This window comes from Geospiza fortis, unplaced genomic scaffold, assembly GCF_000277835.1.
Source record: "Geospiza fortis unplaced genomic scaffold, GeoFor_1.0 scaffold486, whole genome shotgun sequence".
In the NCBI taxonomy this organism is placed as follows: Eukaryota; Metazoa; Chordata; class Aves; order Passeriformes; family Thraupidae; genus Geospiza; species Geospiza fortis.
Genome location: NW_005054417.1, coordinates 2,380,492 through 2,407,501, shown reverse-complemented (window position 1 = coordinate 2,407,501; position 27,010 = coordinate 2,380,492). Strand labels below are relative to the sequence as shown.

The 27,010-nt window shown below is 33.2% G+C and overlaps 1 protein-coding gene across 3 annotated transcripts in view; it reads left to right on the top strand.

Moving 5' to 3' along the window:
• Positions 1-27,010, top strand: part of GRIK2 (glutamate ionotropic receptor kainate type subunit 2) — a 239,320-nt gene that overhangs the window by 66,794 nt on the left and 145,516 nt on the right. For all 3 annotated transcript variants that reach the window (XM_031061578.1, XM_014309296.2, XM_031061577.1), the window contains exons 6-9: positions 4,885-5,028; positions 6,358-6,465; positions 13,334-13,447; positions 21,355-21,561. In XM_031061578.1, coding sequence (XP_030917438.1) covers positions 4,885-5,028; positions 6,358-6,465; positions 13,334-13,447; positions 21,355-21,561 — 573 coding nt within the window. The remainder of the gene's footprint in view (positions 1-4,884; positions 5,029-6,357; positions 6,466-13,333; positions 13,448-21,354; positions 21,562-27,010) is intronic.

The following is a 27,010-nucleotide window of genomic DNA, read 5'->3' as shown; positions in this document are numbered from 1 at the left end:
AAAACATGAGCATTAATAAGCATACAATGCAATTTAACAGTTCATAAAACAGAAAAATTTAATCCCAGGCTGAAAGATTTATTAAATTTCACTTAGCAAAATGGTTTTGTGGGATGTGTTAGCAAGTGAGAATTAAGTGAAATGATTTCAGGGGCAATAGATTTTATTAGCTGAGTTGGGGAGGAACTAGTTTTGCAAGACATTTCTTCTTAATTTCATTCTTGTTATAATTGCCTTGAGTGTGGGAGAGCTTTCTGTGAGTAGTAGTAGTATGTTTGTTCTCTGGAATTTGTGTGCATAGTGCTGCATTTGTCAGGCATCATCTAACTGAAATGTCTTTTGTTGGTGGGCTTGTGCAGAAGTTCTTCTCATGGTTGTTAAAGATATTTAAATCTAATACAATTTACACATTTATCAGTAAGATAGAATGACTACTATTGGGTTTATAAGAGCTTTTTTTTTTTTGTAATATTTTTCATTCATGCTTCATTTCTGTGTTCTTTAACACACCTGGGAGAGCCAAAGTAAAATTTCTTTCTTCAATATTAATCTCTTGTTCTGGACCTTCTTGAAAAATCTCTTTGTAGGGCAGATTTGAAAGTAGAGTTTGGAGGCATCTGATCAAGAATATGTAGTGAATTAAGTAGAATGATGTTAGCACCATTGGCACCACATTATATGAGAATTTGGAGAAAATGTTCTTATGTTACTAGTTACTCTGTTTCATAGGTTAAAATCATGTCCTAACAAAATTCGAGATCTAGCCCTTAAAATTTTCTGATCAAGCATTAGTAGACTCTATAATAAAGAAACTACAGATTTTTATAAGTAATAATAATCTTATTTTTATATGCAATCTATTATTGTTTCTGTAGCTTATATCTAATAATTTTTAAATTAAACTTTTAAATTTTTTATGAAAGAGGACAAAGTTTAAGGAAGGTAATAATGCCAGTAATGAGGAGCTCTCCTGCACTGTAGGTATTCTTTGCTTCTTGACTTCTAAGTGTCATCAGACTTTTTGCACATAAAGTTTTTTAAGTTGTTCAAAAGAAAGAAAGCAGAGGAAGCTTCTATAAGAAAATCAGTCTTCAAAGGAAAATAATGATAATAAAAAAAACCCACCTTGGACAGAGGGCTACTTATGTACACTGTGCTCACAATGGAAATTACTTAAAATACAAAAGTAATATGAAGAAAAATGAAAGGCAGGTGGTAGAACAAAAAAATTGAAGTGTTTTGTTTGTTTATGAAATATGCCATTTAGTCAAGGTTTTCTAGCTAATAATTATGTATTGTGTGTTAAATTGTCACTAAATATAAAAGAGAAGACTAAGTAATTATCAAAGGAGAAGTACTGCTCATAGACTAAGGTGATTATAGGACATTTTTGATGGTTTTGAAATGAGTAAGTATTCCACTGCAAATTCTTACTGTGCAATGATGACTAAGTAATGTTCCTTTTCTCTAAAACAGTTATGCTGGGGAGGGAGGAGATGTGATTAAGCTGTCCTGCTCATTGTACCTGCAGTATCTACTGCTTGCTCAGGCTCTTAGATTAAAGAACAGCTGCTGTTCTTACTCTCCAAATTGTACTATGTCATTTTATCCTTCATAAACCTGACTATGAATAGACTGGATATATTGGGAGTAAAAAAATTCCTAATCCAACAACCTGACTTTGCATCCAGTGTTCTATCCCGGGCATTAACCTTATATAAGAAATAAAATAGAGTTTTTAAGGGCTAATGGAAAATTCATTCCTTATGGAACATGGTCCACCTTGTGTACTTATACTACTTTTGTCAAATGGGATTGCAACATGGTCATTCTGTTCTAAAGCCTTGGAAGGCCAAGTGCCATAAACACAAGCTTAGCAAGAAAAGCTTGTTACAGTTTGAAATGGGCATGTTAACGCTTAAACCAGTGACCACAGTCAGTCTGAATTAAGTTTGTTTCAGATGATACTATGATCTGAAATCCAGTCAGTAACAAACTATTTATTGTATATGATGAAATAAGCTTCACAAAGGATTAGAGACTTCATATATATTGCTTTAATGTGGTCACACCTTTTCAAGGACTACGTCAATAAAGTGTGAAAGTGTTCTTTCACTTCTATGCATTTATTGAATACTATTGTCATGGTCACCTAGGAAACAAATGCAGGTATACATTTGTGAGCATTTGCAGTTTCTTTTCATTCTTGATGCGGCTAAGGAAGTCACACTTGAAAGAACATAAGAATCATTTTAATTAATGCAGAAAAATTTTTCAGAATACATTAGTGACTATCAGACAATAAGCAGAATGCTATGAACAGTTTGACCTTTGAAATATAGTTGGATTTATCTCACAAGGATAGAAGTTTACTGATTAAAGATAGGAAAACAAAGATGATCTTGAAGAGAATAATGAGTTGCATATGAAAATTATAAGCTACTCTACTTACTGTAGAAGTATTATTTGGGTAATATGCAGGTAAAGATAGGATAAGAACTAAAATGTAATGAACTCTATGCATACTTTGCTAATCAACAAAATAAGCTTGACTCATGCTGTGCATTAAGTGAACTGTACAATATAGTCCATTAAAATTTTTAATGAGACAATTCAGTTTGGTACAAAACTGATTAGAGAATAAGAATACTATGTATCAAAGTTAATTTTTTTACTTCTGTTTTAGCTTGAATAGGACATTTTCTTATAGAATATCTAAGAACTGTTCAGTTTTTAAAAGAATTTTAGAAACATATTTGTCTTTGCAAGAAAATCTAGATATACTTAATTTGTGATGTGTTTGTAACTTTATGTTGATGACAGTAGTAACTGGTAGATATGGGTCCAGATTTATCCATCTGATAGGACAGGGATTGTCAAGTGACTTATGGACATTACACTATTGCATTTTCTTCTTCATTTGCTTTGTCTCTGATGAACAGATTTTGACAACATATTTTCAGAATCATAGAATGTTAAGGGGGGGAATGAACCTTAAAGATAATCTAACCCCAACCCTGCCTGCCATGGACCAGGTTGCTCAGAGCTCCATTCAAACTAGCTTTGAACACTCGCAGCTGTGGGAACATCCACAACATCTCTGAGCAACCTGTTCCAGTCCCTCACAACATATATCTGCTGGAGCTTATCATGTGCCTTTGACATCTTCGGCTGTTTTTTGTCATCTTACAGATTTCCACTTCAGTGGCTTATAGAATTTGACAGAAAGCCATGTTGTTTTGCATCTGGCATAATGTCCATTTGATTCCTTCTGATGAATCTTAACAGTTCTGCTTCCAAATTTGCATTTAATTAATCAGTTGGTGCTGGTGTTGGATTTCTGATTGCTTCTTGGTGGGATATTTTTGCTAAAGTCTCATAGCGATTTCTTCTTTCCTTCATTGGTACAAGGACTATAGTTTTAGAAATTAAACTGATTTAAAAACCAGTTTGCCTTTCTGAGTCAGATTTATGTGTTGTACTTATTTAAAAAGCTGTTGTCTAGACTTCAACTACTGCCAAGTCTTGCTTCCAGAATATTAAACTTTTCATGACGCTTACTCAGCATGTCATTCCAGCTTTTTGGTGTTTCACTGCCTCCTTGTCAAATATCAGTTTGCCTTAAAAGCACTTTAATGCCTTGAAGATAATGAACAATTTGGCAGCAAAAGTGTTTTCTGACTGATTTGGAGCCCCTGCATAAACTGCTTGGAGCCTGAGATCATTGAAACCTCTTATGCTGACTTTTTTGAAATTAGGATTTATTTCTTTTTGAATTCTGAAATCTCTCCTTGGGAGAGCCATTTAAATGTGAGTGTGTATTTTTCTCTTTAACAGTAGCTTATGGGCTATAATGGTAGAATATTTTTGCATTTTTATGTTTAGTTTTATTGTAAAGAGCCTCGGGACGCCTTTGCATGAAAGGCACTATATAAGCTCATTTTGTATTGCATTGTATTGTATTGTGACAAGTGCAATAATCTCCAGGTTTCCTATCCATTAAAGAACTAATTTCACAGCTCACTAATTACGTGAATGAGAAGGGGAAATAGGTCCTTTTTCTCTAAGGTATGCTGAGCAGATGGCGTAGCACTCATTTCCACCATCTAAGGTCCTCTTGTGCTTTTGGTTCCGAGGCTTACCAGGCCTCTGTTTATCAAGGAGAACAGGAGAGAGATATCACTTTCTTGTACAACGTGACAGTGTTACTGAGATGCTGTCTCTGTCCTGTGCTAATGCAACATTTCTTAGCAAACACTATGTCTCAGTCTATTTATTTAGGATGGGACATGAAAACTATTAAAATTAATGTGCATTTTGATATAATTCTAATCTACCTCTGATTTATTGAAGATACTGATTAGTTCTGCCATAGGGATTTGAACTGATGCACATTAAAAATTATTAATGATTCAACTGAGTATTGTTGGGATGGAATCTTGTCTGTAATTTCAAAACAAAAAAAAACATTACTTCCTGAACCTGTATACTTTGCTTTATAGCTAAGGTTTTCTCAACTTGTTTCCTGTTTTCTTTTGCATCACTCATGAAAATAACCAACATGAATCAAACATGCACGCAGTGATTTATATAGCTCCCAAACACACTGCTTTTTAAAGTAGCTTGAGTCATCAGATGCTCGTGTACTCCCATGATCCTGAAAAGTCACTATCTGAGCCCTTTTTGCAGCATTAAAAAGAGAAAAGCTAAGACTGGCTGAAGATCCTGACATAACTCTTGTATGACATGGCAACAAGCCTGCATTTTACAGTGCTGCACAAGCAACTGGGCCATTTCTTTTCCCCTCAGCAGAACGAGCAGTGCTAATTTGCTGTTTCCTTCTCTCTCTGTGTGCTGATGGTCCTGGTGGTGCTGTCGTTTCAGACGGACGCGGCGCTGATGTACGACGCGGTGCACGTGGTGTCGGTGGCGGTCCAGCAGTTCCCGCAGATGACCGTCAGCTCGCTGCAGTGCAACCGCCACAAGCCATGGCGCTTCGGGACACGCTTCATGAGCCTCATCAAGGAGGTAAGTCACTAATAAAGGGGCCTGCTCCCCTGCTTTCTTTTCTCCCAGTTCCATTTTCTTTTGCTTTCCCTCCATTTTTTTTTTTTTTTTTTTTTTGTTTGTTTGTTTCTGTTATTTTTTCACTAGGTGGTCATCTCTCATCTTGTTATGTGCAAGGAGTTTGACATGCCAGACAGCATTTTTATTTGAAAGTGCATTTTCCTGAAGTATTACTTGGAAATAAATATTTGGAAAGGTGAACTAACTGCATTCTAAAGAAAACTTATATTTGTAGATAATTGGGTCTGTGTGGAGCATTTGTGGCATTAAAAACCCAAACACCTGAAATTCTAAACCGTAGACTGATTATGAAAACTCCAGCAACTAAATACTGGCATAAATTGAAAGGGGACAGGAATTAATTTTACTTTCTGGTTAAAACTAATTTTTTTTTAAAATTTTCTATAGAGAATTACTATAAGTCTCCTTGATTACCCAAGATGCTGTTTAGTTACTGACAGATAGGGCCAGTAAAGCTACAAGATATAAGGTGATAAAGGTGAACACTGTAGACTTTTCAAATCTCCCATACTGTAACTCCTCATACAGTGTTTCTCAATCCAGATATGTAAAATATTCTGATGAGGAGAATCATTTGCAGTGGAATGTATATTTTTTTTTCCAATAGTGGTTCCTTCTAGGAACCAATAATAATTTTATTTCCCACATTTTCTCTCCTACTTTGTATAGTTTCAGAACTAGGGTAGATTTTAAGTTATAAAAAAAGTGAAGCTATTGCACTTTATTAAAAGTGAGGAATAAGCTTAGGAAGGCTGGCTCACTGACCTCAATTTTTGCTGTCTCAGTGTGTTTTCAGGGGAATCAGCATCTTCCAAAAGTAAGCTTTTATTTGAATGAAATTTCCTGAGAAAAAAGATGAAGTCCAGCATTAATGAAACAGATTGAAGCTTGGGGACTGGGGAGGGGGAAGTATATAGGGAAGCAGAAGGGGAAATGCATGCATGAATGATGGAGGAATGAAAAAAAACCCAGCCTTTTATCTTGTTCAGTATATCTTGTTCAGTAAAAGAACTGAAAGAATAATAGAATCTATTGCCTGATATGGAAAGTTTAAAAAATTGTCTATGAAGACTAAAAGAAAGTTTGATTTCATTACCAAAAAATAAATACAAAATATTTAAAAACAAAAAATCAGCCACAAGGTAAACTATTTACATAAAATGAATAATTAATGATCCCATTTTGACAGGAGCAGTTTGCTCTTTCTGAGAAAAAAAAAATTAAGGAAGAGGTATTTATTTCTAGAAATTGTTTTGTCTTTCTTCACAGGCCCACTGGGAAGGCCTCACAGGCAGGATAACTTTCAACAAAACGAATGGTTTAAGGACAGATTTTGATTTGGATGTCATCAGCCTCAAGGAAGAAGGTCTTGAAAAGGTGTGTAAGACATTTGCCTGCAAGGAAGTGGGAAAAAAAACAAAACAAAACTTAACCCCTAAAAACATTTATAACATTTACAAATCTTGTGTTATGTAAAACAGTGTACCTGCACTCAAGCCAGTATAAGTGGTACTAAAAAGTTAAGAATTGGTATCATCAGTGGGTTAGCTGTCTTCTGACGTTAATGTTTCTTGTACAGGGGTGGAGTGAGAGACCAAAGAATTGGGAAATGCTCTTTCCATGTAGCTTAGTATTGTCCATATTTAAACTGAAGAGCTCAGGAAGCATGTACAGATATTTGGCCTGCCTATATGACACCATCATAATCTGAAGTTAGATCATCTTCCCTCCAGCCACCTTACCATGAAGAGGCAATTGCAGGAAGCTACAGTGCCTCACATTGTTGTGACCAGCAGGCAAACTGCTGATGCCAGGTTTTGCAACTGGCATCTGTCTTGAAGTTTGCAATTAGATCTGATGTTCAGTGTTCTGTAAGAACTATATTTTTCTTCATCTTCAGATCAAGTTCTGTCAGCTATTGCCCCAAGGTGGTAATTGTGGGCACAAATAAAAACAGAAATTAAGGGAAGGGACCATACTACAGATTTGCATTTTCTTCTGTAAATCACTGAATGGAGATGCTAGCATAAATAACATATTTTCCCAAAATTTTGCCTCACAAGACTAGCTTTGGAATATTAATTTTCTCTTGCTGGGAAGATTTGTAAAAGCTCAGAAACCATGAGCTTGTCTTGAAACACTTTCATAGGTAATAACGTTTTTGCTGTCCAGAGGAAAACCTGTGATTCAAGAACTAAATTATATTTTAAAATGTTCAGTAATATACTGATGGTAGATTTCTTCTATGAAGTGTCCCATGAAGTGAACTCAGGCAACTTAGCCAGGGAAAAAAATGACTAGACTTGAAAAGTAAATCAGTATTGTGTACAAGTAGAATAAGTACAGTGCACCTGTCTTTTTTACTGGAAACAGAAATGGAAGAATTAATGTCATGGTACTAGCTAAATAAGTCAGCAGCGGCTGAAGAGTTTGCATGTAATTGACAAGTGTTGAAAATGTGGAAAGGAAGTTTTGTAATATAGGATGGCTTTAAGAACATTAGGTGACGTGGGAATCGCAAAGCAACATGAGATTTCTGGAAAATAAAATCTCAGTTGACAATACACTAGGAGATATATACATCAGTGAAAATATAGAGATAAAGCAAAAAAGGTCTACAGAGAAATATGGAAGGCAATACAAATCAACTGGAAATACAGTAGTACTCTAAAATACATAATAGAAAAAAGGAACTTGGTAAAGAGTTATATTGAAAGTTAAGTAAGAGACAAAAACAGAAATACTTTTTGAATCATAATGATATTTTTAAAAGCCCAGTATGTGCTTGAGCTGTATAGAAAGATTTTCATAGAAAAGATACTTTTACTGCTTTCATCTCTTATTTTGGTCATGTGATAAGTAGAAGTGATAATATCACTTTTTCACCAAAAAATGTTGGCAATCTTTGGAACAAACAGAAAGAATCAGTTACTGTAAATGAGCAAAACCAGAGCAGTTTCTCTGGGGTGCAAGGAGATTAGGAAAACTCAAGTGTATGCACATTTGATTGAATTGCTTACTAAACATATGAAATGTATGGTGTATTTTACTGAGAAAGATAAATCGATGCTACAGAGAAATGTTTCTCTTTGAACAAAACTTCATTATTCTGAAAGAATGCAAACCCTATTCTTCTTGAATCCAGAGTGAATAATTAAATTTTGGAGCAGGACACTTCCTAGGTGAAGGAGTACATTTTAGCCAGTTCTTTGATTTAAAAGAGCTGTCTCAAAGTTTTGAGGATCTTTTCCTCCAAGACTTAATTCTGTTAAAGTGGTGATGAGTCACCCTTCTCTCAGTCCCCTACCTCCGTCCACATGTGCACTCCATCTTTCTGTCTCCTTCTTTCTGCTGCTCCTATTTTCCCTTGGCCTCTGCCTTTGCCTTCACCTCTCCCTCTCCCTCTCCCTCTCCCTCTCCCTCTCCCTCTCCCCCTGACCCTCCTTGCCTGTTTCCCTTTCCATCTAATCCTTCTCCCTTGTACCTATTAATCTCTTTCCATGCCCTTTCTATTCTCTTTTTCCTTCAGGAGCCTTTTTGCACCTTTGTCCTTATCTGATATGTTTTCAATGTTCTTCCCAAACCATCTTGTCAGACATCACTGTCTATGTGGTAAGAGTTGCTGAACAGGTTTTATTTTTTCCTTTTCTTCTGTACATCCTCCCACTTGCGGGATGAGGAAAGGTGGGGAGATGCATATTATGGTGCACAGAATTCCTATGCCATGTTTCCATACTGTAAACTGTTATTTCTTCTAACCTCTTTCCAAATATTTCTCTTGTCAAGGACAATAGTTAAAAATTTCAGCTGTAATCCCTGAAGAGAAAAATATTGACAGAGGGAAAAAAAAAAAGATTTGTTGTGAAAAATTGGTAGAAGACTTTTTTTTAACTTAGATTTTGTACAAAAATGTCCTAGATAAATTACCTCCTATAACCAGTATAACTGGGAAATTACCTAAATCATGTGCTATAAGTTCAATGACTGCTGAAGTCAGTGACAACAGAACAATTCCTCACTGATTTAAAAAAATGCTGTGTGTGATCTCAGCTGGTACATAAAATACTTGTTCCTGAAACTCTTGAATGAGAGCTGATAATCAGGCATCAGCCAATAAGAAGTATGTGTTTCCAAATAAAATTTCATGTCTGCCAAAAATGATAGCTCCTTGTAAGATGAACATGACAAAATTAAGAGATAATTGGAGCGCTGTTAATATAATATACCACAAAATTTTATTACAGTCACTTTGGACAGACTGAAACCATTCATGATTAAGCACAGTGAAAATCCAAAACTGTGACACTCCAGCATAATAAATTATAATTTAAATTGCAGTCAATCAGTCTTTACACTGAGGCTGCATTGTGAGGAAAATTATTTTATACTTCGAGGAGATAACAAATACCTGAATTTAATATCGCTTTTGATGTGAAAATTTGTCACTGAAGAAGAATCACATATCCTGAATATGAGATGTTACAACTGGCTTGAAGCCTTGCTCAGAAACCTTCACAGGGTGGCAAAGGGAGAGAAGAAGAGAGGGGAAAAAAAAAATACATAGTAAATCTGTGGGATCCAGAAGTATTAAGGTATTGTTGTTTATGTTATATTTGGCAAAGAAGGCATGAATATTAATATTACTGAAGAAAGGAAAATAAATTAAACAGTTTTCAAATGGGAAATACAGAAATATGAAGAAACATTATTATTCCTAATGGAGTATAATTATTTCCTTGATGTAATCACCACTACTACCAATTACTCCACAAAAGTAAACAAAGAAGGTATAGATAAATTTGAAAAATCTTTGAGAGTTGGGCATGTTTCTGGCTGCTTAGTCAGTGGGTAGCACTGCTGAAAGGCAATGATCCTTCCTAATACAATGCTTGTGGCACTTCACTGTGACTCATATTCACAGTTTTGATTGACTCAGAGCAAAAATAATGTTAATTTTCTCAGGAGAACTTTGAAGAAAAATCAAAAAGAATAATGCTTGAAAGTATACTTATCTATTCATGAAGATAAATTGCTTTTGAAACATGCTGAAGTAAGAAAGCTACTGAATTTTTGGGACTAGCATCTCATGAGACGGAATCTCTGTAAAGTGCTCTAGAGCACATGTAAACTCAGCACAATTTAAGTTTTGTCAGTGTGCAGTGCTTCTTTTTTGAGGAGGATGGTGAAATATTTTGATGGTTTTGGCTGGGACAGAGTTAATTTCCTTCATATAAGCGTGTATGGGGCTGTGATTTGGATTTGAGCTGAAAACAGCATTGATAACACAGGAATGTTTGAGCAATTGCTAAGCAGTTCTTATACTGTCAAGGCCTCTGTAGCCTGCAGAGCTACAAAGTGATGCTGGGTGGGCATGTCCAGCTGCGTGGGAATATCTGGTCTTGAGGGACGGCAGTAACCTGATAGCTACCTGGAAGTCAAATATGTGGAAGCTTGGATGCAAGTTTTTAACACTTGACATGAATTTGGGAAATTGTATTCCATGTTCTTGAGGACCACCGCAATTACCACGTTACAGAATACTCTATGAAATTTAATGATGAATGTAGGTCTTGGAATTGTTTCAACTTAAATAAGCTGATTCTTGCCTAAGCTAATTCTTTCTATCATTTTTCTTTGTCTCGCTGTGGAGCACATGTTAATGGGTACACCTGGTTTGGATCCTGTACTTTGGATAATAAATGTTAAAATATTCAGATCGGCATGGTCGCTTCAGAATAGTTTAGCCATTTAGGGGAATTGGAAACAATAATAGGAGATCGAGGGCTTGACAATATAGTCAATATTTACAATATATTTACTGTGTGAACGTTCTCTCTAAAGTGTATATATGAATACCTGTTTCACTTTTTAGGAACATTTGTAAGTTTGTTTAAAACAAAAGTGATGCAATAAGTTAAATTGTAGCTTGTTTGAATTTTGGTTATAGATTACCTTGATGCACTTTTTCTTCATTTTGGCTTTTAAACTTTTCTAGTAAAAACACATTGGCAATTCTACTCAGTTCAAAAAGCTACTTAAAAATTAAAACAATGTCCTGAAACAAATAGAAAATAATTAACTTGCTGCATTGTTTTTGCAAAACTTTTCTGTAAGAAGCAGCTTTGAAAATACATTTCTGTGATTTGGGAGTTAAACACATCAGTAACATATAAGAACCTGTGGTACAAATTGTTGGGTTTGAGCTCATCAACAAAGATAATCCAAAGAAAGTCTAATTTTGGACCTCTGACTTCTGGTCCATTTCTTAGATTTTTGGTTAACAAAAGCAGCAGCAAAAGTACAATGAATTTAATTTAGAAAAATAATAAATCAATTTATTAAGACAGAAGTTTCTTTTTAAAGTAATGCTGTTGCTAATTCTTATAGGTCCGCAGTAGATTAAGTCTGTAGTTAGATAAAATCCAAATTCTAACAGTTGATATTCTTTTGCTTGTGCTTGTTACTATGTCAAAAAGTAGGAGAGGATGTATTTTAGTTAGCAATGTCTTGCCTTTTGCCAATATAAATTTGAATTATAAACATGAATTTGAACAAAGCAAATGATGTAATGAATTTAGGATTTGAAAGTGATCATATAAAATGTTGGTGTTTCCTCAGAAATTTTTGTGCTACTTGCATACCTGAAGTTATATCTCATAGAAGAGATTAATTCAGCTTCAGTTATATAGCATCAGGCTCTAGTTCTCATCTTGTCATTCCTTGTTATTCTACTCTAGTTTCATCTTTGAAGTAAAGCAAACACCGTGATTGTCATAATTAGCAGAACACTGCAATTAAATGTTAGCAACCCTTTTAAAATTTCTTGATTGCGGCCAAGCTGCAAGGCTGAACATTTTGAAACATTTTGAACATTTCTGGAAGCCTTTCAATTCATTAAATCAAATTGTATTAAAACAGTAAATGAAGGAGAGATTTTTTTGGTAGCAAGGCTTGATTTCAATACTTTGAAACGATGCATTAGATGTTTTTTGCCAATTGTATTTCTGAGACACACATATTCTTTCTTCCCTCCATGATTCTTTGATCAGCTTATGAGGTACTGAATGGCCAAGTTCAAAAGAGTGACTTCTTGAAACTGAGTGTTAAGCAAGGAAGACAGAGAAAATATTGATTCCTGTGGGATAGAAAATTGTCGAAAAAGAGATCAAATTTGTCTCTTCTTTATTACAGCATCCACTGATTCATGCTCTGCTGTAGTCTCAGTTTTAGAAATGGAACTCTTTTTATCCACACCACCTTGAATCCTAAACTTACTTTACAGCCCTGTGGCAACAAATCACTTAAAAGTATGCAAATGGTCTTTCCAGACTCAGTTGAAAAGATAATTTAAAAAATTGTGTGTGTTTATATACATACATACATATATTTGCAATGAATCCTTGTAGAAATGTTTAATTTTTGTCTAGGTTTAGTTTTAAAATATCTTTACCTTGTGTTATAGATATTACTTAGTATTTGAAATTATGTTTAGAATTGTGTCTAAAACCAAAATAAGATATATTTGTGGGGGTTTTCCTAGAGAATAGAGTAATACAAACATTCTGATTTCTAAAATGGGTAGTTATATTTACCATTATAATTGTATAGGAATGAAAATGCAGATAAGTTACAGATAAGCCTCATTACTTACTACTTAGTATGAAAGTCTGTCCTTGACCTGAACCTTAAAGCACAACCATGTATGTTCTTACTTAGATAAAAATTCTATAGATTTTTATTTTGAAGTACAAAATGTCAAAATACTCATGTGTCGAAGATTTATCTGTAAATAAATTGGGTTATTGCCTGTTCCTGTCTTCTCCATTACTTTTTCCCAAAACCATATTTTGTCCTGCTGTTCTCTCTGATCACAGAAAAGTGTAAATCCTTGTGAAGAGACAATGCTCTCTTCTCTGCAAATTAATTTCTCCCTGTTATCTTCAGATGTGGTTTATCTTGAGAAATAGAAAATTAAGTATTAAGAGTAGCTTCAGACATTCTTTATGTAATTTTTACACCTAATGTTACACTTCACAAAACATAATTTAAGGTATTGCTAAACATATTTTAAATAAGCAGACTTTAAATATAATGACAGATAAAAATGAAACAAAATTCAATAATAATAATTCTTAGCAATCAATTTTTTTCACCTGTAACAATATGTTTTTCCTTAAAGTGTTTTTTTTCTAGATGCTGAATTGTAACTAAAGGGTGATTTACACAGTAATTTACTGTTTTATAGGTTGGAACTTGGGATCCATTGAGCGGCCTTAACATGACAGAGAATCAGAAAGGAAAACCAGCAAACATCACAGATTCCCTGTCCAATCGCTCTTTAATTGTCACTACCATCTTGGTAAGCAATTGCATTTGCTTTCCCTGAATTACAGTTATGCAGAAAAACGGATAGAATGTGACACACTAATTGCAATAGTAGTGAACACTCGGCAGTGTGCGTTACCATTACTTAGAATTTACTTGGAATTACTTGGAATTTACGGTGTCATGAGTGAACACCAGTTGATAAGCCAGTCATGGATGTTTACTCTTACCTTCATTGTGAGCAGGTTATCCTGATTTTAGAGTTACGTTAATTGATTAGTAATTTAACTTTTCTTATTACTGACTGAAATGTCTTCTTCTTTACGGTGCTGCTTTTTTCAGTGCCATATGAGATCACAAAAGATAATTGGTTTCAAAATGTGTTTTGTCTGTTAGCCTGATGATTTTAGCCAGCAAAAATATATTGCTTTTGTTTGCTCTTCTAACACCTCAAAAGAAAATACAAAGTATTTAACATTTATTTAGAATTGCTATTGCTCAATTATTGAGATGAAATTTGTAGTTATACAGATATTTGGTTGATCCTTTGAATTAAACCAGAAGAAACAATTTGAGTAACTTCTGTATTATTTTCACTGTTGACAAATTCATCACAGTGAATGAGGTATTTTTTACTTATAAATAAACACATTGATTTACGTAAAAATAAGTGTTCATTTATTTCCTCACAGTATTTTTGAAATAGTAATTTTAATTTCAATGCAAATTTAAAACTTTCCAGAAGTTTGTCTGGTGTGTTTGTCTGTTGCCACCATTATCATGAATTTGCAGATATTAAAAAATAATCTGCTTCCTGGTGGTTGTATATTTTATTAAGAAGTTTTTACCTACCAGCGTGTATTATAACATTTCAAACTAGAATGAATTTTTACAGGTGTATAGACACAAATGCCAGTGTGCTTTTAACCTTTTATGTAACATAAGTCATATAATTTCATCCAGTGGGTAACTTGTTCACTGCTTATAAGGTCTGTTTACAAGTGATAGAAAATCTTCTGAAATCCTTCACTTCATTTATTTTACTAATTGAAAAATACACAGCAGATATATAAAATGGAACACGACTGACTCACTTTCAGATGCAATTTCTTGTTATGCTAAGACAAGCACAGATTTACCACAACTTCCTCTTGTACCGTTAATTGTAGTCATGGTCTGCTATAGTTATAATTTAGTTTATACATTTATAATTCCTTGTTTGGTTTTTTTTTAACGAAATGTAAATGAATATCATATATTCTCTTATATTAAAAGCATGTCCTCTAGAGTATTATTCTGTCAATTTTCTTCCCACTGACTTTCACATGTTTCCCACATGTAAAAACTACTGCATTATCAAGTAAATTTTATTAATAATTCCAATTCCATGCTCTCTATACTGCTATTGCTTTGTACCAGATATCCTGCCTAGGATTTTTCTTGACACTATTCACTGATCTGTAACTTTAATTCATGTGAACCTGGCGGCTGCTAGAATTCTGCTTTACAGAATGAAGTCCTGTCTCTGCCAATGACCTGCTCCCTTTGTTACTCAGTAATGAACCAGCCTTTGTATCTGCACTCTTCAGTAGCCATCGTGTGCTTGATTCCAGACTGTGATAACAATACTGCAATGAAGACCAATCCCCACAAGATTACATAAGAAACACTCAATAATATAGGGTGTTTCAAATTTGTTTGTGTTTTAACATCTGCCTGTTGATGAGGTTTGAGTTAATATACTCCAAGTATCATATTGCTCTTATATAGTGATACTGGCATGATTTTGGTTGAAATAATTAGCTCAAGAAATGGTAAATAGCAGAAATGTAAATAGCAGTGCTGCCAGTGGACACTGATTTTAATCTGGTAAAGCTCACAAAAGAAGACTCCCAAGATTTAAGAGAAAAGCTGCTTTCTGTAATCAAGGATATCCTTTCTCTTAAGAGTTAACTTTTGGTTAGCGGTCTTTTAAAAATATCCATCTTCTTTGCAGGTATCTAAATAATGCATGAAAAAAAAAAGGACTTTAAATTGGTGTAACAAGTTACTTACTTGTAACTACCTTTTTTACTTCAGTTATTGTTTAGTAAAAGTTTTGGTAATTGCAATTGCTCTTTTCAGCTATGAAGAGAGGTACTCAGAAGAAGTGGTACAAATTGGAAGAGCTGTACTTGGAATAGTAAAAAGAACCCAAACCATTTTTGGTGTGGAAACATATGTACTAGCTTTATTTGCTAGTTTTATCTTTTTTATGCTTAAAGAGTATGTTTCCGTTGAACAGAAAGCATATTAATGAATATTCATTTTTGTAGCAATGCAAGGGAACAATAGAAAATGCTAAAGCTCCTAGAAATATACCTACATCATCAGCTTTTCTCTCCTTTTTTGAGTCTGCAAAATCTTGCTTAAATGAACAAAGAAAAGGCAATTCTATGATTTAAGCTATTCATAGGGTTTTCCTGTGATGTTTTCTTCACTTTGAGAATTCCCTACAATAGTCTATAGTAGACTGCCAGCTGGGGAGCCTTAATCATTTTTCTCTGTAGTTTGCCTTAATGCTCACTTTTTATTTAAATATCCCAGGCTTTCTTTTATTTTTAATTCTGAAATATGAAACATGTAGTTTTTGTGAAGAAACCTGTCTGATTTCCAAGTTCTGAATCCATAGCAGCCCCAAGCACCAACTGAACTTGTCCACTGGAGAGATAGTCAGATCTTTTTAGGGAAGGGGGGGAAACTTTTGAAAGATAATAATTATGCTGGTTTTTTATATTTTATAATCATAGCTTTGGATCTATCACTCCTTTTGATACTATTACTTTGGTTTATTTTAAAACCATCTGCATTGAAACTTCAGAATTTCTTTCTCATTTAAAAAGTCTACTTATTGAATATTCTGCATTTAGAAAAACAAACCAAACAAAAAACCTACAGAAAACAAATTTTCAACTTCAGTAATAAGGATTTATTATTTGATTCTCCTAAATTGACTCCTACCAGAACTCTGAAACATTTCTTCTCTTTAGACTTTAGATGTAAGTATCTAAATGTTTTTGTTCTTGTACATCTTCTACTTCAAACTTGAGAGAGTTTTAACTCTGGAATTCAATTTCCATGTTTATAAAGGTATGTGTATGGTACTTAGGGGATTTTTTATGCTAACTTCATAGCAGCCTGTACATATTATCATACTGGTTCATATGCCCTGTTCTGCTAAAATAAATGCTTGTTTCCTTTCCTGTGTAGCTTTTATGTACTTTTCTGTATCTGCTTACATCAAAGCTCAGAAAAGCTCACAGTTGTCAAGTTTAATTTTTCCAAGGAATGTGTGAAAGTTATGAAAGGTGTGTGATGTTCTCAATTTAGTTGTTTTTGTTACTTCGCATTTGAAAAGTGAAATTACCTTTTTCATTGTACTTCCCTTAAAAAATTGGTTTGAAATAGGCATAGAATTAGAAAGAACTAGAAGGAATACTTATAATAAATTTTTAAACAATTTTACTTGGTTCAAAGTATAGTATTCCCACATTGTATTTTATTGATATATACTGCTTTATCAAATGGGTAGTGCATAATTTCTCTCCCTTTTCTCTCGGATACCCAAGCATGAATTTTCAGTGGCCAAATTTTAAATTAATATCTATTAAAAGAATATTAAAATTCAAAGAATAAATGTACCTTCTATCTTTATAAAGGTGGATCACCCATCAATTGTTTTGATTAATAGTAACTAGTTGCTTCACCTCTCCCACTGGAATTTTGACTGCCTACTGTGAAAACCTATTGTGTATTCCTTCTATCTGATATAAATGTTAAGAATATGTGGCAGTCTTTTAACACTCCAGTATCCAACCTTCTGGTGAGCAGAAGCTAATCATCAAAATGTCTGTTCTAACAGTGGCAAATTTTCAAATGGTTCTCCTCTTTTCATCATTAGCCCTTCCACTTTCCTTTTGTTGATTTATTAATTTTTTTTGCTGTATTTTGCTTTTCTCAATACTGACAGTAATACATTTTAGATTTTTTTTTTTAAATATGCTATTCTGTGTTGAAATTATGAAGGAAAAACTATATGTTTGATTAATATTAATAAAAATAAAAGAACTTGAAATTTAAAATTTGTTGTAATTTCTAGTAATATCTTTGTAGTTGAAATACAATATAACTCACAGGAATAATTCAATAATTATTATTTATTTAAATATTTATTATTCAAATCAGAAAAGAAAAAGAGGAAGTTGAAGAATATTGTTTTTTAGAACGTGTGCTTTTATTCAAGTGTTAGCTGTACATTTTTAAAACTAAAACCAGTCTGTAAAGTTACAATGTTAATTAATTTTCAAAGATTTATCTTCTATTTGCAAATATGGTTTTTAATTTACCTGTGATTCCAATGTTCCTTATAGCCATACCTTTATTTGTAGTATTTTAGCTAAGTTTACTTTTCAGTAAATTTTCTCAGAAAAAGGATTTGTTGCATTTAGAAGTTTATTTACACTCTCACTTGGAGTGCTTATCTGGCTTGGGATGGGGCTCTTCTGCATCCCGCTTCACCAAAGATATTTTAGTCTAATGAGACATCAAATGATGACTGATCTTAAAATTTTGTAACAAGCTGTTACAAAATTTGTAACCTGTTGTTAATTTAGAGTAGCAATGTTTCCTGGAAACATTGCGTCTTCCTGAGGATTCATTCTGGAGTCTACAGTCAGTGTTTGATCAGTGACTTTTTGTTTCCAAGCTGCTCATGTCATTCCAAGCAATAATAAAACCACTAATGGAAGGTGTTTCCCTGATTTCCTGGGGAGATGAGTCCAGCTGAAAGATTTAATTGCAACTGAAGCTGTTTAGATGATTTCAAGTACTGGTTTTGTGATGTGGTCTAGTAATTTTTAAGGGTCATGTTTTCAGGAACTGAAGGAAAAAAAAGAAATTGTGAACAATGTTAAAGTAAGTATAAACCAGCTGCCAATCTACATATCAGTCAGTTTAAAAACTCCACCTACCTAATCAGTGATAATTGTCCTAGTGAATGATGTTGGTGGAAGTGATAATTCACCAAGAAGCAATGGTGATTGTACATTTAATGAATAGAGACTTTCCTGAGAGTAGGTTTAGCAACCAGTTTTGTTAGCCCATTCTACGAGTTTAAAGCTTGAGCAAATGAAGCATGTAGAACCCTTTGCATGCATTTGTTCAGGATACCTGAATGCCATGTTCAGTATTTACAATGTGTATTGCTTGAGGAAAAAGCGAATTAGAGAAAACATTGGGATTAATAAGAGCTATTAGAGATGAAGCTGCCAACACCAACCCTGCTCAAGTTAAGTCAGAAATCACTTTACATAGCAAGTAAAAGGTCTGAAGAGAAAAAACCCCAAACACTTTGTATAGTAGAAGACTAAAAGAAAAAGTAGCAGTAAGAAATTACTTAATGTAGGATTGGAAAATCATTAAGAGATTATTAATAATTTATTGATCAGTCTTCTCAGCAAAAGTTAAAAATCATGAAATAGTTGTACAGGTCCTATTGTAGACCTTATCCAAGTTGGCCAGAGTAAAGAATATAAATGATTTGGAGTTGGAGCTAAGAATTCCAGAAATGGTTGCAAGACTTTTTTATTTTTCTTTATCAAAATATAAAAAAGCATCAGCAGAACAGATAAAATGTCTGAGGATTTCTATAATGATCTGATAGAAAAATATGTAGGAATTTATCAATGAGCTGAATTGCTCCATGAAGAAAATCCTGCTGTGATTATTAAATAAAGGAGAGTTAAAAGCATAAATTGACAAATATATATCCTCCCTGATATCGCACATATTTAAATTCTGTCCCAGATAACTCAGGATTGCTTGGAATGGGAGACAGAGACAAAAATGTTGTCAAGAATCTTGCCAGGATTCCAGACATTGGGGGATGTGTAAGACTGTAAAGATCTGAACAACTCTGAGAGCAAATGTCTCGGATCTGTGTGTATGAGCATTCCAAGCTACATTGGAATTCCTTCATGCCTACAGAATAGGCCGTGATACTGTGTAAGCACTGCTCAGCAGCAATGAAAATATTCCTGTGTTGTAACCCTGATTTGAGCACAAATCCAAACCATACAAGTTAATGTGAGGAACATTGCTGCTACCCCAGGAAAAAAAAGCACACTATGTTTTGTCATAGCATAGCTTCTGCTTGGCCAGTGGTGTGATTTCTTTAAGGAATTGTAATTTCACCTGAAAAAAATTGTTTTTCTTACAGTTATTTTCTTTGAGATATTTAATATAAACTTTCCAAGTTTATTAACAACTATTTTCACACATAGTTTTTGCTCTGATACCATCTCTGTTTCTCAAGAATTATTCGGTGATCCTTGTCATTTAAATTATTTTCAACTTTCACGTTTTCTGTTAGGTCTTTGTTCTTGTCAGTACTACATCTTGAAGAGCTCTTCTGGAGTCATTTGTTTACCTGTTGTTTGAGAAATTTCTGTCAAAACATCCTAGAATTTTGGCTGCACAATTTATTTCATGTTTGTTCCTTGCTAATTGTATAAATACCTGTGATGTACTTTCTGAAAATATGGCTGTAACCTTACTTATTTCAATAGGAGTATATAGCAGCTCTTTTAGGAACAAGATTCTTCCCTGCATTCTCCTTTTCATTTCTTTGGGGAAATCTTATGTACTAAAGTTCCAGTTATATGTGGATATAACATTTAAATCATGGGAAAACTCAAGGCAGAAGATTACATTGGGAGTGTTGATTTATTAAAGCAGTCAGGTGCCTGTGGAATGAGGTGCCTTTAGCCCCACTGAGTGCTGATGTGGGGATTTAGGACTGTAAGAATTTTCTTAAGTTGCCCTGGAGAGTTTATCTGAATGTTTACTGAGTCTCGTGTTTGGTGCAATGATTGAATATACTAATGTTTGTCTTACCTTACTTGATTTTTGTCCTTTTTAATTACAAAAAAATGAAAAGAATCTCTCCCAAAAGTGAGCAAAGTCTGAGTTGCATATTTAACCTAACAAACACAGCTTGAATATTGGTTCCATATTGCAGTGGAAAACTAACAATTGTTTTTTGTATTTTTCCCTTTAATTTTCTATTTGAGAAAGGCCACCCTATACTGAGAAACGGGTGTAAAAATACTGGTTTGCAAAATGTAAATTTTCTTCCTATAATTATGGTTTTTCTGCCAATCATTTTAATTTGTTTGCTGTCTGTTTGCATACCACTTAATGCAAAAAAATATTACCTTGTAATTTGATTTAAACATTAGAAGATAAATGCCTAAAGAAATTTAATCCAGTTTTCATGGAATGTCTATCATAGAACTTACTTTTTGTGTAAATGTTCTCAGGTTTTGCTGCAGTCTTGTAAATGGCAGCCTATAACTTGAGGCAACAGAGAACTAGGTGCTTTCACTGACTTTTTCCTTTTCATGTGGGTCTTTTATGCTTTGCCTAAAAAAGCGTTGAGAAAACAGTTTAAATACTTGTATAAATAAAAGTGTAAGATCTAATATCTAAAATATTTAATCAATGTTTGGAGTTTTAATGAAATTTTCTTCAGTTGCCAAAGCACGTTGTTTCTGCATTTTAAAAGGCTTACGTTGTCCATCCAAAGAATACATTTTATATTACTGTATAATGCGAATAGTTAGGGAACACACTTAAATTTAGTGTGCATATGCATTCTTTGAAGACGCGTTGAGTGTGTTTAAAAAAAAAAAAATAGACAAAGTGAATCTTTGAAAATATATGAAGACATCAGATATACACAGACAAAGCTAAAAGGATTCTGGTTTTCATATTATTTTGTTTTACAGGGAGTGATGTCATGAGTGTATGCACGTGTAAGCATATGAGTGTTTACTACTTTAGGCTAAAATGAGAAGAAAGGTGTGGAGGCACTCATTATCCATTCTGTCTTAATTCTTACAGGAAGAGCCATATGTTATGTTCAAGAAGTCTGACAAACCCTTGTATGGAAATGATCGTTTTGAAGGTTATTGCATTGACCTCCTCAGGGAGCTGTCTACTATCCTTGGATTTTCCTATGAGATTAGACTGGTGGAAGATGGAAAGTATGGAGCCCAAGAAGATGCCAGCGGACAGTGGAATGGAATGGTTCGTGAATTAATTGATCATGTAAGTCAAGTTTTACAAGCTTTCAAATATGCTTTTAGATTTCAAACCTTTCTATAAAAATTGTAGAACTTTTATGATAATTCTATTTGAATACTACTGTTTTCAAAATGCAGATGTTTTAAGAATTGATGCAAGTGGATGGGTATCCATTATTTCTTTAGTGTAGAATTTGTAAAAATAAAGCATCTCTGTTTTGCCCATAGGCAGTGATTGTTTTGGTTTAGCTTTTCCGTAGCATATGTCTAAGTCAAAATATGAAATAAATAGTACTCAGAATTTATTTCTGAGAACATATATAAGAAGTTTTATAACAAAATTTTGGTTTATAACAAAATTTGCTACATCAATACAAGTGAGCTCTCCTTTTCTGATAGTGTATCTGAGATTTTTGTCTTAGACAAATTTCTCTTTGTGTAGTGTAAGCACACATATAATTTGATATTCATCTTTCTTGAAATTTTAACAATAAAGTGCAGGAAGTAAGACAAAAATGTCAACATATACTGATGAAACAAAGCAATGTCACACCAGATATCATTACAATTGACTGCAAGTGATTAAGGGAGGTATTACTTCAGGTTCTTCAAAATATGCTTTCTCAGTTGGTCATGCCAGTTGGATTCAGTCTCAGAAAAATTTTCATAAATTTAAAAATTATGTCATTGTTCCTTTCTGCACTTATTTGGGTAAGTTGCTTGATAGCATTTTCTCTATAGACATGAGGTTCAAAGATTGAGATGAAACATCCTGCACATCACTGTCATATAAAATAGGTGGAAGACCTAATTCAATTCCTAATTCAAGTGGAACTTCTTAATGATGGCAAAAGCGGCATGAATCACTTGAAAAATATTTACTTATCTTGTTTGAATTTGCTTTAAGATTTCAGCAGATGGGCTGAAAGATGTGCTAATCAAATTATTCATATTTACTAGGAAGGTTGTGCTTCATGCTTTTCTAGTAAATGATAATCTGGTATTGGTGTTGCAACAGATGTTGATTATGCCTGGCTTCACACATTTAAGAAGAATGTGTGGGAGTATTATGGTTATGTTATCTTTAAATGTATGTATTTATAATACCTAGTGCACACACATAGAAAGCAAACTTATTTAGCTGGACTCTATGTCCATCTCTGTAAATGTGCATTTTTACACATGAATAAGTGCATAGGCCTGTTAAACTATTAGATTTGATGCTTGTTAGGTAACATCCTCATCTGGAACTAATTTTCCATGATTGAGGTAGATATTGTGGAAGTATTTATTCAGAATCAAATATAAATCACAGATTTATACACCTCTTATTATTCAGCCTTAAAGCATTCTTAAGAAAACTAGTGTGGCCTCCTATGCTTTACACTAAGATAATCTTGGAAAAAAAATGCATTTGACACAACAAGTTGCAGAAGTGTCAGAAACAGTAACTTTCCCCATCTTTCCTCTTCCTAACACAGAATGAAACAGGTAGTCTTTTCTCCATAAATAATATACAACTAAACACAGATTAAAATTTATTTTTATTTATTTCTTTTTGTTCTATTCAAATGATTTTTACTTAGGAGTCAGAAAAGTTTAGAGACTGTGTTAGTACACATGGAAAATGTAGTCCAGCTTCCTAATCTGTGGAAAAAAACATAATTTTTACTAGTCTCTCTAAATTAAAAAAATTTTGCTTTAATTTTTTCTCTGGTTTTATCAAGTCTTACTTTATAATCTATTTGAATACATGCAATCTATTTGAATATATGCAATTTATTTATACACCTGTGACCTTTATTTACATGCATGTTATTAGTAAAATTAGGTGCGTTTTACTAGCAAGCAACACTTCAGACCTCAAAAGTGAGGCGAAAGAATTTAGTGAAGAACTCCAGACAGGCAGTTACCACACTGGGTGTTTCCATATGGTTAGTACTTCACATGCCCCATTAGCTTTCCAGTCTTTCTTTTCCCTTAGAGAATATTTTTAAATTGTTGTAAAGGTTTTCTTTCCTATAAAGTAATTTAATAAACTCAATTTGTTTATTTTTGAAAAGTTAAATGGTTCTATATTTTTCAACTAGAGTTTCTAATTAAAATAGACTACACAATAAAGATGGTTTTTAGCCATAGCAGTTAAATATTTTGAAAAATGTTTTTAGAAATTTTTTTGTTTTGTTTTGTTTTATCTGTCAGTTAAGTTCAGAGAGAAAGGTCACTGTGCTGTAGTATATATGTTTGCAAGAGTAACATGTAAAATGCATAATCCAAGAATAAATTCAATGGATAATTTTGGTATATTATGTGCGTAGAAAGGAAAATGCGCCATTTACGTAAAGATTAAAAGTACTAAATAAATCTAAGATTTAAATAAACTGTTTAAATCAGCCTTTAGTCTCTTTGCATAATTGCTGGGTCTTGAAAATCTAATAAAATAAAGATAATGCTATCTGAGTTAAACTTAGCATATCATGTCAGTCTCAGGATTTAAATTTTATAGTATGAACAGAGTCTGAAGTGTTTACATCAGGGTCTGTTTTCAATCTCCTTTCCCATAGTTTGATCATGTTTCTTCTTCCCATGACTGTTTTATTTAGAGTTCACACTTGCATTCTTATATCAGTCTCCAAGCAATAAGTAGTTTCTTTTTGAATTTGTGGTAAATGCTGTCAGTGAAAATTGCATAGTGATTCCTTCCCTTTGACAACTGAGAATGAATTATTGTTGGGAAAAAACACACTAGTCTCTAGAGTTGCAAAGCTAAGACAAATATTAGCTAGGACAGCAAATACAGATAACATTTCTCTATGAATAAGTTCTGAATTTAATATCTCCACTTAAACACTCTGATTTCTTTCCCACAATTTTTCATTGAGTATTTTACCTGCTTCTCAGTTTAGTTCACCATATGTTTGCTACATTTTTAAGGGAGGAGGAGCTAAGTTCCAGGTATTTCCATTTTTATGGATGAATTCTTCATAAAAAAAGTATTCTTTCTTGCTGCCTTTGGTTCAAAAACTTTATGAAAGGACAGATTTATTGAATAGGTTTTGAACTGAATCATATATTCTGGAGAATTTCAGGTTGGTCTTAAGTACTAAAAGTTGTCATGCCACTGTATTATATTGCATGCAACATATAGTTTAAGCACGAAAGTTATATTCCAATATAGCTAGCACAGACAGAATGAAAATAAATAATTTTATTTTTAGAAAATTTGACATCCTACTTTTTACAGATCCAAAAGTACTTAAAAAAATTATTAACATTGGGTTCCAAAACAGGAAAAAATCACTGTTTTATACTTTGACAGAGCTATAAATGAAAAATCCACTAGGAAATAATTTGTTATTATATGTACTTGATTAAAAATAACTATTTTTGAGGGGTTCTTTGAATAATTCTTCTACAGCACAAAGCTTATGCATTAAAAATACACTTCAGTCCTTACAGATCTTTTTTAATTCATAAATAATTACAGAAAAGGTCAAAGTTTTAGATCATAATCCTTGATCATATGTGAGGATTAAATTAGAATTTTCTTTGTCTCTAAGAATAGGGTGGAATTTCAGCTTGGAGGAATTTTATGCATTTGAACATTTAGAAAGAACTTTTGAGTTTGAGTTAACTTTAGACATAACATTTTTTACTTCACTATATTTTGAATTTTTCATAATCAATATCAATTTCTCAAAATAAATATACATCAAATACATTTAAAAAATTAATAGTAGTAGCTTTTTATTCTTTTAATAATAGAATAGATGGTTTAAATATTTTTAGTGATTTTTCCTCCAATAACCTGTTGGTTTCTTTCTCTTATTTTAAACCAAGGTCTTTATGATCTTGAACACCTATAGCCAAACTCTTTGTGTTATTGTGTAGAAGTCAAAAAAACCTTCTAATAACTGATTGTGTAGATGTTTGATTCCTTTCTTTTTGAACCAGTGAGATTTTACTTTCTTCCACCTTGTTTTTTCCACGTTCTTCCATTTCAAATGTCATTTCATCATATTGTTTGGACTCTACCTCTTTTCCTCACACTTACAGGAAACCCTCCCATGTAGAAACTCACAAGGGAAGGCTATGGAACATCTCTTCCCTCGTTGTTCTTGTAATTTTCATGCAAAAGGTCTGACAGTTGAGATTTTCAGTACAATGGAGGATAATTTAGCCATGGGTCTTTTATTAGTGAAAATCTCAGAAGACTTGATGGCAATAGGCAATTAGAGAATCTTTAGGGGAAGGAAGGAAGGAAGGAAGGAAGGAAGGAAGGAAGGACAATATTTCTCTTTTCATCATTATTAAATTGGCTCAGCAGTAACATTGGTTGACTATCAGTGCTCTTTAAAGCACCATGTCAGCTTCATGGCTTCCTCACTTTATTAGTGGAACTAGAATCTTCAACTGCATCTCAGGTGTCGTATGATGAAAATTTCACTCATGCTAAAGGTTTTCTACATATAAACATTTTTATCTCTGATGCTTTGAGGGGTAATAGACCATAAATAACATAGTGTTTTGGCAAGTCTGTAGTTCACCTATTGATGCTTGAACCAGCAACTCTGGTAAATATGCATAGATGGTAAGCTGAATGACTACTGATTTCCACTAACCCTGTTTTACTGTTGTTTTTCCAGTATCTCAGCATTTTATTTTATTTTTACTACTTCTCCTAAAAAAATAAGACACAATTCACTTTTTCCTGTTCTCTCTGTTAAAAAAAATGTATAACAAAATAAATGCTGCTGTTTTGTTTCAGTTTTATTTTCCTTCTTGGTTTGTATTTTCAGCTTTTTCATGTTTTATTTATAATTTATATCTTTCCCCATTTTTCTGTTTAGATATTTGAAAGCCATGTCTTATGAGTGCATTTTTATCCTTGGTATTTATTTATTTACCTTGCAGATTAAGCATTACTATTCTACGATGAAGGTCTCTTCTCCAAATTTCCAGTAATCATTATTAGTTACATTTATTAAGCTATGTTGGAAGTCCAGCACAGCTGTCTCTTTAAATAAAGCTACTAACCTGCATTATTCAATATTTAAATATATATTCCAACTTCTTACAGTTATTCTGTATTATGATATAGCACCCATGACTACTTAACTGTTAAGTGCCTGTAACGTACCTTTCATATGTGTTTTTGCTGTTTTAAGTATTCATATTGGCTTCCAGTTTTTATTGTTGGTGTGTTTTCTTTCCTCATTAAAGTAGCATTTCATTTCTGTGTGAAACATGTCCTAGGGTCATAGGATAATCTCTTATGATAATTTGCAATATGCCAGAAAATATCACTTGTCCTTTTAGTGCTTTTCAGTCTAATTGCTAATTCATTAATCCACAACTTCAAGTGCTCTGACCTTTTATTTCCAAAGTAATTTGTCTCAAGATGAATAAACAGCAGTTTGTCCCTGAAAAGCAACTAGTCGTATCTCATCTGTTGCTTGAGATCCTGTTTTTTA